The sequence below is a fragment of the Abramis brama genome, assembly GCF_963993115.1.
Source record: "Abramis brama genome assembly, chromosome: 7".
NCBI classification, from domain to species: domain Eukaryota; kingdom Metazoa; phylum Chordata; class Actinopteri; order Cypriniformes; family Leuciscidae; genus Abramis; species Abramis brama.
The window spans coordinates 3602470-3617100 of record NC_139969.1 but is presented as its reverse complement, the minus strand read 5'-3'; the positions used below and the strand labels follow the sequence as shown (position 1 = coordinate 3617100).

Below are 14631 nucleotides of genomic sequence, written 5' to 3'. Positions count from 1 at the left end.
AGATGCACACAAGTAATGTTTTTTTCTAAGGCAAGTTTATAAAAGCTACTTAAATGTCCTAAATGAACTAAGGCTTAATCTAAGCCCTGTCTGTAAAACCAGGCCTTTACAGTAAATCTAACATTTGATCTAACTGAATTTTAGACATTTTTTAAGGACCCACAGGGAAGCAAAATTCAGATGGAACACAAATCCGCTTCTAGAACGTAGCGCAAAGATCTCAAACATGTTGAGAAATAACTAATGAAATCAGAATACATTCTACTCAATGAAAGCATGGATGAGTATACGGATCCGGCTGCTCCACACACGTCTTTATAAAGCAGCTCCAGCTATTTGAGCTGATGCTAATGGAGCTTGTGTTACTGCTTTCCCTCAGCTGAAGCGTTCGCTGTTGTTCTTACAAGACCAACAACAGCTAATCGTGAGAGCCTCTTTGTTTTAGCACTCTCAAATAGCATAACACCAAGGTCAAATGAAGTATTAAAGTATTTTTAGAGTGTTTTTCTCTACCAACAATCGATATTTTCCAATGCGGCGCGGGCCTGAGCATGGCTGCGCGAACCATCACATGTAATGCGTCCTAATGGAAATCATTTTAGCCACAAGTGAGACATAATCGTAAGAATCCAGACAGTGAGAAGCGCTGCCAGATGCTGGCTATTCGTCCTCGGCCTGGGATACGGCTTGTCCTGATTTACTCTATAACACACAGTGTGCAAAACCAATTTTGTTCATTTGTCCCTAACCAAGGGAAGGGGTTGTTAGTTTATGTGTAGTCTAGCAAGCAGATCTCTGCCAAGACCCTCATTCATGAGACATATTTCATCCACATTTAATAAGGTAAAAAAAAAAAACTGCATCTCTCCTGACTGCCGTAAACTTTCAATTGACGGTGCAGTTTTTGCCACTTCTGCAGCAACTTCAGGTTTTATTTGGGGTCTCAAAGACTCCAGGGGCTTTTTAACTCTGTAAAGCCTGACATATGAAATCAAAATCAGCAAAAAAGTATTGTTTATTGAACCTCTAGAGAAAAAAAAAAAGGGGGGGGGGGGGGGGTAGATATTATTATATTATTTAATGCATCAGGCTTTTATAGTGTAAAATAGTGAGGATAAAAACAGCTCAGTTTTATTCAAACTGAAGATAAATATACAATTTGGAGCAGATATTTATATGGCCAAAAGCGCAGGGTCAGAGGTCAAACTTCCGCCGGAACTAGACTCGCGTACGGAGGTTACCGGAAGCCAGTGATTCAAGTTTATAAAGGTATAAATATGGAATATGGATATTTTTCATACAAAAACGCATGGTTTTGCTTCAGAAGGCCTTTATTAACACCCTGGAGCCGTAAGGATTACTTTTTATGATGGATGGATATGCTTTTTAGGTACCATGCACTCCCATTACAAAGCTAGGATATTTTTAATATAGCTCTGACTGTGTCCAGCTAAAAGAAGAAAGTCATTTACACTTAGGATTAATTATGGGAAATTTTTCATTTTTGGGTGAAATAACCCTTTAATTTTGTGGGCAAGATGTTGACGTCTCAGAATCTCCTTCAAGAGTATTTTGACGTAAAAACATTAAAGGAGAACTCCGGTCAATTTTAACATTGAGCTAATTTTTTTGTACATTTGGAGTGCTGTCAATACAGAGAACAACGACAAAAATCGGTGTTGCCTACACCGTGTTATCCTCTTTTTAAAATTTGCACCCTGTTGACTTCAATGGGTAGTTGACGACATAGTAATCGATTGTCGAGTTCACGCGCCTGATCATAGGTAACTAAACCTATGCGCGTGAACTCGACAATCGATTACTATGGACTTCGACCCAAAACAGGATGTAAATACAGGTATGTGCGCTGGCTGAAATAACATCATTTTTATTCGTATCTTTCACATCTACTGCAGTCAGATTCACCCGTGTTCACTCTGAAGGAATCATCTAACATGGCTGGGCACTTGTAATGACACATCAAGGATGTTAAGAGGCTAAAAGCAGGTTTAAAACTTGCCCCATTGAAGTCAACAGGGTGCAAATTTTAAAAAGAGGATAACACGGTGTAGGCAACACCGATTTTTGTCGTTGTTCTCTGTATTGACAGCACTCCAAATGTACAAAAAAATTAGCTCAATGTTAAAATTGTTTGATGTTATGTTAAAATGAGCTCAAAAGTTCTCCTTTAAGGTTATTGGCTCGATTCCTAAGGAATTTACATACTAACAAAATGTAAAGCTTCAATGCATTGTATCTTGCTAAAAGTATCTGTGTAAATACCGGATAAGATAGTAAATGCACACAATGGACCCTATCTTACATCCGGCGCAATGCAGCGCCAACGCAAGTGTGTTTTGCTAGTTTCAGCCCGACGCAGTTATCATTTTCACGTCCTGCGCCACGTTGTTTAAATAGCAAATAGATTTGCGTCCATTTGTGCACCCATGGGCTGCTGGTCTGAAAACGAGGTGTGTTCTGGCGCATTGTTGGTGCGTTGCTATTTTGAGGCAACAGAAATAGACTGAGCCATTGACCAACTGAACCCTGGTCTAAAGTCAGTCCCGCAATATATATATATTTTTGTTATTTAAAGAGCGCATTAGTAATGTGCGCCTATAGGCGGGTCCACAACGCGCGTACACTCTGCTTATTAAACACACAGGGACGCACAGCGGCACACAAACATGCCAAAATTAAAAGGATTACAATGTAAAAGATTATTATTGTGTACATAAAGATATGGTGGAATCCGGCTTGTCCCGTAGATGTTCTGCTTGCGCACTTTTACCTCGCGCACGAGCAGATCCGTTTGGAGACGCTTTCGGTCTTTCCACTATCAAAGTCTGTCATGTAAATAGCGAATCCGCCATGGCATTTAAAGGGAATGGGAGATGAGACTCTGATTGGTGTAAATCCCAAAACACACCCATTACTCATTAAGAGAATAGGGACAACCCTTTTAGACCATGAGCCTGGCGCGCCGAACATTTTTCCCGTCGTTAAACTAGCAAAAGTGGATTCAGACTCGCCTAAGTGAACTTGTGCCCTGTGCTTTAGATCATGTGCTTAGATCGTTAAAATAGGGCCAGAGAAAGCTTAAATAACATCTGTTAAAACTATGGAAGGCAAATAAAAGGTTACAGCAAATGTTTGGGACCTCATATACACAGACTCTTGATAGTTTCAGACAAAGATGAATCAAGCCAAGAGAAATACGACATAAAAAGTCACTTTATCTCCCTTATCTATATTCTTATCTATATTCTCAATAACTGGAAGGTTTCACACTTAACAGAACCTGACAGAAGACATCGATTCACCTCAGTGTTGAGATAACATTACAGAAAAATACAGCCAATATCACACAGCTTCAGACATCAGTTAAAACACTTGCCAAAATTTACGAATTCTTCTCCACTGACTAAAATAAACAGCTTCAACCTTAATAAATCAGTGGTTTTTGAGTAGAAATATTCCTTGAATCATATGAAGATTTTATTCTTTAAATTATTTATATATACATACATAATATATATATATATATATATATATATATATATATATATATACCACTATGGGACTATATTTTTAATTTTATTCATCAAAAATACAGAAAAAAACAGTAATATATTATTACAATTTAAATTGCGTTTTCTATTTTAATATACTTTAAATTATAATTTATTCCTGTGATCAAAGCTGAATTTTCAGCTTCATTACTCCAGTCTTCAGTGTCACATGATCCTTCAGAAATCATTCTAATATGATGATTTTTCTTTATCAATGTTGGAAACAGTTGTGCTGCTTTCTTTTTTATTTATAACCTACTTTTTTCAGAACTCTTTGAAGAATAAAAGCTAAAGTATTTATTTAAAATAGAAATATATACCCACACACACACACACACACACACACACACACACACACACACACACGTATAATAACTTTTTAAGTATAATTTTCAAGGCATAGGTTAGACCTAAAATCTTAAAATTTGAAATGAAACGTGTCCAGGATGCAAAAGTGAACTCAATTCTATAAAGACTATCAATGTATTTGATCATATAACAGAATGAGTCATTCATTCAAAGCCTCTGAACTCTTTTGTCTTGTAAACAAAGAAAAAATACAGAAGTGCGTGTGTGAATCTGCGTTTGCATGCACCACTTTTTCCACAGACACCTGCAGGCATTTCTATTTTCCAATTGCATAATCAGAAATCTCATATTAACAGCACTAACAGCATCCCATATTATTGCTTTTTTTTTAATAGTCTACATTTCCAACATTTGCATATTCCCACAGCCAGAATCCCAGTAAGGCCTGATGAATCTGTGTGAATCCCAGCATGCATTCCTCTTATATGAGCACAGGTCTACTGAACTATTGATGAGTGCGAGTAGACCACTTAAAATGTCCTGTCCTCTTCCTCTTTCTTCTTATTCCATGAAAACCTTCTCTTATACATAATTAACAATCGGCAAACAAGCATCCGAACGCACCTCCATGAACAGAGCAGAAATGGACCATAAAACAACACTGTACTTACTCTAATGTACATTACATTATATTTAAAATAAACTTCCTACTGTTCAAAAGCTAAGATTTCTTTGTTAAAGCAATTAATACTTTTAATAAGCAAGAACCCATTAAATTGATCAGGTGACGGTAAAAATATTTATGTTACAAAGATTTCTGTTTCAAATAAAGGCATTCTTTTGAACTTTATACCAATATCTTTATATAACCTTGTAAAATTATCAGGCACAACTGTTTTCAACATTGATAATAATCATAAATGTTTCCTGAGCATCAAATCATCATATTAGAGTGATTTCTGAAGGATCATGTGACACTGAAGACTGGAGTAATGATGCTGAAAATTCAGCTTTGATCACAGGAATAAATTACACTTTACTATATATTCACATAGACAACAGTTAAATTGTAATAATATTTCACTGTTTTACTGTATTTTTGATCAAATAAATTAAGCCTTGGTGAGCATAAAAAGAGACTTTCAAACATTTGAAAAATATGTTCGAAAATGTACAGACCCAAAACTTTTGACCATTAGTGTGACTAATACTATAATTAAATTCAAAGTATTAATGTCACCATGTTGATTTGTTTCTAACATAATTTATGTATACAATCCAACCCTGCACTTTCTGTTCAACCCCAATTGTGACATTTAAATAACGGACATTATTTCTTTGACATCACAAAAGTGTTTTGGATCACATGATTCAAGCCGAGTTAATGTTTCTCTTTTATATTGGTCTTAACAAGCTCTATTATGGGATTTAACCAATCAGTTTCTCTAAGACTTAAATCTTCCTCGTCTCAGTAGATTAACACAGATTTAGCGTAATGTTCTTGTCAGTTATTCAGCGTGATCAGCACACCTTCATTACTCCCTAAATCTTGATTCTCCTCTCGAGCGCATGTTCTTCCCTCTGAACACAAGCTCGGATCATGATCTACAGGGCTGTCGTGGTTTCAATGAATGTTTTGTTAACGCTTCTGCTCCATTAGATTTCCTGCATGAGGCACTAAAGCCGGTTTCAGGAGAAGATGGATGCTCCTCGGACTGGTGACACTTAGGGAAGAGTTAGTGTTGTCTTACCTTGCATGGTGATGCTGGAGGGCTCTGGGAAGAGAGGGATGAGGAGGAGGTAGAGGAGGTAGATGAAGGACAGCACATTGTACCTGAACAGACATGCTGTGGAGAGAAGATATCAAAACACATATTATTAGAGTAATCTAGAGTATATATATATATATATATATATATATATATATATATATATATATAAAAAGCACACATACTGCATTATAAATTTTTAACAAACATAAAAAAGCCTGAAATGATTACGTTGATGAGAATATGTTCAAGTATATATATATAGAATGGATGGATGGATGGACAGACAGACAGAAAGAACAATGGATGGAACGATAGATAGATAGATAGATAGATAGATAGATAGATAGATAGATAGATAGATAGATAGATAGATAGATAGATAGATAGATAGATAGATAGATAGATAGATAGATAGATAGATAGATAGATAGATAGATAGATAGAACGATAGAACGATAGAACGATAGAACGATAGAACGATAGATAGATAGATAGATAGATAGATAGATAGATATATAGATAGATAGATAGATAGATAGATAGAGCAATAGATCGATAGATAGACCGATAGATAGAACGATAGATAGAACGATAGAACGATAGAACGATAGAACGATAGATAGATAGATAGATAGATAGATAGATAGATAGATAGATAGATAGATAGATAGATAGATAGATAGATAGATAGATGTTAGACAGACAGACAGAACGATAAACAGAATGACAGAATGATAGACAGAACGATGGATGGATGGATGGATGGATGGATGGATGGAATGACAGATAGACAGACAGAATGAAAGATAGACAAACAGACAGATAGAATAGACAGAATGACAGAACAATAGATAGATACAGAACGACAGATGGATGGATAGATGGAATGACAGACAGATAAACGGACAGATCAATAAATCTGATTTCGGGATTTTATTTTTTTCAATCGGTTTTCAAAGTATAACTTCAGGTTTGCATCATTTTGGATCGGCCAAGATTTAAAGTGCATAATATTAATACATAAACACTATGATTTTAAGATTTAATGTTTTAATATGAAGAGTAAAATGCCTGTGAGAATACGCTCTCGTTCACAGGCCTTTAGTTCTGCCACACATGCTGAGAGTTTTCCAGAGTTTCCTGATTCTTTCTTTCCATGAGCCGTGGGCTCGACTCTTCACTGCGCTCAGAGGAGTTAATAATGTGAAACTGTTGTGACACGGCTGGATTTTAACAACTAGACTCTACTAGAAAAGCAATCGCATTCTTCAGCTCGAGTTGTTGTTAATCTCGCATGTTTGCCATTTTATGAGCAGAGACAGGGAATATTACACACATTTATTTCACTAAACATGGACCTCATCTGAACCTGACAGCAATTACATCCTATTCTCTGGACATGTCCAAACACGCCAAATACAACAAGAGTACCATTACATCATGTAAAAACAGCCAAAATACTAATTATGTTGTTTAAGATTGGTAAATATCCCATATATCTCTATATCAAAACCCACATTTGTGACAGAAAAAGCAAGAACGACAATAAAAGTGCAGATATCACGACCACAGGGATCTTCCTCTGCTATTATCAGTAACAAGAGTCGTAAATATTGAAACACACTGGCACAATATGAAAATTGATATTAAAAAGAAAACTAAAATCCAGTATAAACACAAACAGTTTATGTTCACATAAAATAAAAGGCTCTGAAGAGACAGTTTGTGCCAATTATGGATATTGTTATTGTAAGGAATTTAGCGATTCCAGTCCCATGATTCCATTAACGAGTGCTTATATACTATATAAAATAACTATTATGCAATAGTTATGGGAACATATTATTTACATATATAGCAAACCAAAAATAAATCAATAAAACTGATATTTTTTCCAGTTTTTGAACAAAATTGCACTTCAATAATAAAACCTTGAATTCAATGCAATTCATTCTGGATAAAAGCACATGTGAATAGAAAATATTTAACACAGTCATTATTAAAAACTAAACACAATTAATATTTAAACACTGAAATGAAGAACCAAAAATGTAAGAACCTTTTACAATATTAACTCAAGAACCCTGTACAGCCAACGCTATTGTTAAAATAGATATATTAAAATAAATAAATTCTATAATAATTATAATAAAAATAATATCTGATACACACACACACACACACACACACAAACACACAACAACCCTGTTGTAAAAAATGATTTAAATAAATTAGATATTCTAATTAAAAATATTTGATTAGAAATATACATATATTTCATTATATATGCATTGCACACACACACACACACACACACACACACACACACACACACACACACACACACACACACACACACACACGTGTATATATACAATTTTGTGCGTGATGCACAGTAGCCAATATATAGTAATGTATAAGATTAATTAACTATCAACTATGTGCAACAGAGATAATATAATTTGGATTCTGTAGAAATATTGAGCCTATGACAGAAAAGCGCTGTGCCGCTGGTTCAGGCGGACAGCAGACACACTGGTGCGAGAGAGAGATAAGTGCAGGACCACTAAACACAGAGATGGAGGCCATTAAACTCAGCCTTATAGATTACAGCACAGACATTCATCCTGATAATAAACCAAAAGCAGCAGCGCACAGGAAAACACACGGTTAGACACCGGTTCAATCCGGATCGCGTCACCTGAGGCCAAAACGCTCAAACACTCTTGAAAAGTTGAAAACATTATGTGAGTTTTGCACAAGCAAACACCACTCTGTAACAAGAAGCCAGGCCAAAATATGAAAATGCATCAAATACTGTATTTTTGAATTTCTTTTGCACTAATGCATCACATACTGCACTGCACAAACACATCTAATCAGATATTTTCTTTTTAACATGATGCTTCTGTCATGGACAGTTAACTTGAGATGATAATGAAAATGTGGCTAAATCAAGATCCCATCTTAATTCCTTCACAACGCTTCGGTCATGTAATTGCTTTAGTAGCAAAACCACACTGACCGCGTTTATGCATGATCCATCTCAGGAATAATTGATGTATCTGGAGAACTGAAAGCCTTTTCAGAGTGACAGCACGAGAACTAATACACTTTTACACATTTTCTGATTTAGAAAAGACCCTTCAATAGAATTCAACCTGTTCCTCAGTTCATAAAAACAAACTAAATATGTATTTAGAGTTTTAAAAAGAATTTGTGTAGAATTTTCACTCAGAAACTTCGAGTAAATTTCACAATGGATGGATGGAGTTTATGGATATATCTATGATAGCGATCAAAATAGAGCCTTTTGAAACTTGACTCTTCAAATAAAGATTGTATCCTTACATCGTTACACCAGTAGGTGGCGACAAGTGACTGTTAGAAAAAAAAAAAAGATTTGTAATTGAATCTTTCATTCAAGAGATTTGTTCAAAAATGCTGATTTATCCAGTAATGAAACAAGTGAAGTCTTTATGAGCGAGTCGTTGAATCATTCATTTAATATTCATTCAAAAACACTGATTCATCCATGAAACAAGTGAAATCTTTATGAGCGAGTCATTGAATCATTCATTTAATATTCATTCAAAAACACTGATTCATCCAGTAATGAAACAAGTGAAGTCTTTATGAGCGAGTCATTGAATCATTCATTCAATATTGATTCAAAAACGCAGATTAATCCAGTAACGAAACAAGTGAAGTCTTTATGAGTGAGTCATTGAATCATTCATTCAATATTGATTCAAAAACGCAGATTAATCCAGTAATGAAACAAGTGAAGTCTTTATGAGTGAGTCATTGAATCATTCATTCAATATTGATTCAAAAACGCAGATTAATCCAGTAACGAAACAAGTGAAGTCTTTATGAGCGAGTCGTTGAATCATTCATTAAATATTCATTCAAAAACAAAGATTTATAATGAAACAAGTGAAGTCCTTATGAGCAAGTCATTGAATCATTCATTCAATATTGATTCAAAAACGCAGATTAATCCAGTAACGAAACAAGTGAAGTCTTTATGAGTGAGTCATTGAATCATTCATTCAATATTGATTCAAAAACGCAGATTAATCCAGTAATGAAACAAGTGAAGTCTTTATGAGCGAGTCATTGAATCATTCATTCAATATTGATTCAAAAACGCAGATTAATCCAGTAACGAAACAAGTGAAGTCTTTATGAGTGAGTCATTGAATCATTCATTTAATATTCATTCAAAAACACTGATTCATCCAGTAATGAAACAAGTGAAGTCTTTATGAGCAAGTCGTTGAATCATTCATTTAATATTCATTCAAAAACACTGATTCATCCAACTAATGAAACAAGTGAAGTCCTTATGAGCGAGTCGTTGAATCATTCATTCAATATTCATTCAAAAACACTGATTCATCCAGTAATGAAACAAGTGAAGTCTTTATGAGCGAGTCGTTGAATACTCTCAGGAATTTTTTTTTACAAAATCTGTCACTGAGGCGGTTCCCATTCAAAAGGACACCTTACCTAAAGAGTGCATATAAGTAACTTAAAGGTACATATATTGGTACCAAAAGTGTACATATTAGTACCTAAATGATACATAGAAGTTTTTTGAAGGGTATCCCATCCCAGTGACAGCTTTTGTACCTTTTTGTCTGAGAGTGAATTATTCAATCAAGAGTTAAAAAACTATTCAAATGAATTACATATACTGTTTTGTTTAGTTGTCTATTCAGAATCGTGACCTCTATTAAAAAAAAAAAGAAAAAAAAAAAAAAAAAAAGTCCCTCAAAGATCTCTTGATCGCAGAGATGTTAGTGCTGACATCTGAACATGAACATTATTTGTTCTTCTGTTATGTTTCCAGCGGATGACCTTTGCTTAGTACTCCTTCAAGCCAAAAAATAAAATCATCAAATATTAAAGGTGTTTACGATAATGGGCAGCCGATTCTTCTCCGCTCTGATGCCACATTATTAATTCATGCAGTTAAAACGACTTTCCACCGATTAATGGAGATGCTCCACAGCTTGGCAATTGCGTTTGGAAGAAAAAAGAACGAAATGACTTAGGCTGTCAAGAGATACATTACCATCTTATAGAGTGCATCTTATCTGTACCTATAGGAAGAATCCGACTGAGAGAAAGAGTGTGTGTCCGCGTGCATGTGTGTGTGAATTTCTGAGGGCTAATTATCTATAAATGAGGGAATGTGAATGTGGATTAACTGTGGGCAACCACAGATCTGATTAAGACCCTTAAACACACTGTAAAGCTTCTAGATTAATATCAGGATGGTAAAAGCGACCGTAAGGACCAACAGTGAATCCAACAGCGTAAAAAACATCAGCAGGTTTCATAAGATGTTTTCAATAATTTTAATAACATGTTTTCAAAAATTAAAACAGCACAACACACACTGTCCCTTCATGCATTATGATCATTTCACTGTAAAAAAAATATTCTCTTGCTCAGTATTTTTGTCTTGCTTTCCGGTATGAATAAAATTCCTAAATCAAGATTTTTTTTGAGAAGACATTTACTTGAGAAGCAAAATGACTGAATGACTTTGAGTTATGCTTAAAACAATATATATATTAATATATATAATATATATAGCCTATATTTAAGAATTTTTAGATATTTGAACGGAAAAAAACGAGGCAAAAATACCAAGTAAGAAAATGATTTTTTGCAGTGTTTATTCATGAATAAACACTGCAAAAAATCATTTTCTTACTTGGTATTTTTGCCTCGTTTTTTTCCGTTCAAATATCTAAAAATTCTTAAATCAAGATACATTTACTTGAGAAGCAAAATTACTTAAGATGTTAAGTATATACTGTGTGTATATTATATATATATATATATATATATATATATATATATATATATATATATATATATATATATATATAATATACACACAGTATAATTAGCATTATTTAGTTCCAATTAAAAAGTAAATGTTTATTAAAAATTGCATTTTCAATAACAATCTATGCATGAGTCTCATCTGTCAAGAACATCCAAACAGGAATTATTTGATATGTGGGACATTTTAGAGCAGGTGTCAAAATTAATAATAAAATGAGTGGGGGAAATGTGAAAATGTCTAAATAATGATCACTAAAAAGGATCCTACACAGGCTTTAATGGAATCAATCAAAAATTAAAAATAATAAATAAATAAAACAAACATTCCATATGTTTTATGCAAAAGTCAATGGTGTCTCTTCAAAACACTGAGGGGTTTCAGTGTATTAGTCAGTCAATAATCTATGAAACACCCCACAGAACAGTTAACCAGCCACAATCAGTAAAACGACAGGAAAATATGGAACAAGTCAAACAGTGAATCATTAGATGGATTAATGAATGTTCAGCCTGGTATGTTTCACATTAGATGACATGAAGAGAAAGTTCAGGCATAAAAAATGGCATTACTCTATTAAAACAAAATGGACGCATGTTATTAAAAGACTTTATGGAGCAACCAGAGAATTGGTTAATTATTGTAACAGTTGTAACATGTTATATTTGCCATTTCTCTCTACTCAGAGCCAAAATCTTATATCATATTATTTTGTTAAGTAAGTAATCTACCCAATCTTTATCTACTGAAATAAAATAATGCATTGGGAAAATGGAATTGCACATAAGATGAGTTCTCATAAGGTCTATTTTTCAGTAACTATCAAGTTTTGAGTCAAAACTAATTATGCAAATGATTGTTTTTCGCTTTGTATACAGTTTTGTATGTTGGTTTCAAACACTTCCATAAATGAAGACAAATTGAGATTTTCATCCTCAAAAACTGCACTTTTATCAACTCAGTTACAATTTCTGAGCCATTAACAACGCAATTGTTTTGTGATTTATAACTGTATTACTGTTTACAGAAAACCCCTTAAATAGCCAATAGATTTTAAATGCAGATATGTTGTTAAAAAAGTATTTTATGTTTCTTCACAGAAGAACAAAATAGCATTAAAAAAAGAAACCCTGAGAATTCACTATATAAAAGCGTGACAACTAGCCCCAGTCTCTCATGTGCTTTTCTTACACACTTTTTTGTACTTGCATGGGCTCAAATAAATAAATTAATAGATTCATTAATTAATTAAATACATAAAATAATACATTTAACATTTACTTGGTGATTAATATGAACAGAGTGGTACTGCAACATTTTACAAAAATAATTTCTACCAAAAGTGGAAAGAACTTAAAAATTTCTAACTTTAACTTCAAAACTTAAGTTCATTTCAACTTAAATTATATTAAACTGACTTAAAAATCGAGTTCAATCTCATAACTCATTAAAAAGGTTTAAATTGCTTATAGTTTACCGAGTAAAAGTAATGTAAAAACATATGTTGCCATGACTTATTGATCATATCATTTTTACAGTGAGTATATTAGATTTTATGAGTTTATAAATGGAACCATAAAGAAATAGCAAATATACTAACGCTAATGATGTGCAGTGTTTCTTTCTGCATGCAAACTTCTATTAACTTCCTTTAATTCATAATCTAGCACGTTGTTTCCCCCGCACCTGCTGCGTAACGGACACACTGCGCTAACGCTAAACCCCAGGTGTTGATGGAGACACTCACCTGCCGCCAGACACACCGGCAACAGCACTCTGAAGATCAGACCACACACAATCTCAGAAGCCATCGCTCTCAGAAGTGAAGGATGTCAGATGTCCTGGATCCGGGACAAGACGGCATCCTTCGAGCACCCTTACTCTGGATCCTCCATGCGTCCTGCATGAGTCCCGGCGGACACGAGGTGGACACTTCCAGTTAAGAGCTCCCTTTTGAACAAATAAAAACGCGTTAAAAGTCTGTCTCGAGTGGGTGAAGTGATGAATCTAACTCATGCTGATATAAAGAGGTGTTTTCGTCCAGGTTTTCTCGGAGCGCGCGGCGGACATCAGGCTCTCCAGCGGTGCGCGCGCGCGGGATGCGTCCGATAAAAACGCGTGTATCCTGAGAAAATGTGTCACAAAAAATCACTTCGTATCCTGAGGCACTAGTGCGAAAACTAGTGCTTTAAGAAGAAATAAACTGTCCCCGGAGTGACTTTTACGCGCTCATATTGACGGTGTGCAGGAGGACTTCCTCACTTCATCTGCACAGTTGCTCTGAAAGCCACAGGCATTCCGGTCACAGACACACGCCCGATCATAAGTGATCCAGCACGGGTCCAATGAGAGCCCGTGGGAGGAGGGTCCTCGGGCCCCTGAGGAACGCTCCATTTGATTGCTGTTTTACTAGGAACTCATCATCATTACAACAGGGGCTTCTAGAACAGATCTTATCACGGTCATGCACTCTTTTTTAGCTGACTAAGTCCGCTAGGAAATAATATGAGCCTGTCGAATATATGGATTGATTGCATATATATATACAGAAGTGTCCAAAAGTGATGTCTAGGGGGAATATTTGTTTTTAATGACCTTACAAGATCAACTGAACCATCAAAATATATATATATATATATATATTTTTTATGTTAAATATGAAGGAAGCACAAAACACTAAACTTGGTTAAGGTATTTATCTGACAAAATAATTTGGCAAAAAATAAAAATAAAAAAATGGGTAAACTATAGAGGTTTTATTTTACTATGCAAAAAAATAATAATAAAGCTCACAGGAAAAAGCAAACATTGACTACAACATCAGTTATTAATACTTAGTTGGTTCTCTCTTGTTTTTCCATATTCATAATTTAACATGTTTAAAAAAGTTAAATAAAAGTAAAATATTATACAAGTTTATAAAAAATAATAAACTTTAGGATCAAAAGGTTTCATTTATTTTATACTTCAGTCCCAAACTTTGATTGACTGCGCAGTGTTCCACATATACACGTATATTTCAGAGAATTAAATTAAGCAAGGATGCATTCAATTGATCAAAAATACAGTAAAATATTGTATAATGTTTCAAAAGAATACATTTTAAAGAAAT

At 34.4% G+C, this 14631-nt stretch overlaps 1 protein-coding gene across 1 annotated transcript in view; it reads right to left on the bottom strand.

Annotated features, from left to right (window-relative positions):
• piezo2b (piezo-type mechanosensitive ion channel component 2b) overlaps window positions 1-13801 on the bottom strand; it is a 97159-nt gene extending 83358 nt beyond the window's left edge. The window contains exons 1-2 of the mRNA XM_084120029.1: window positions 13267-13801; window positions 5633-5728 (exon numbers count right to left, since the gene is read on the bottom strand). Coding sequence (XP_083976155.1) covers window positions 5633-5728; window positions 13267-13330 — 160 coding nt within the window. The 5' untranslated portion in view covers window positions 13331-13801. The remainder of the gene's footprint in view (window positions 1-5632; window positions 5729-13266) is intronic.
• Between the last annotated feature and the right edge of the window lie 830 nt (window positions 13802-14631).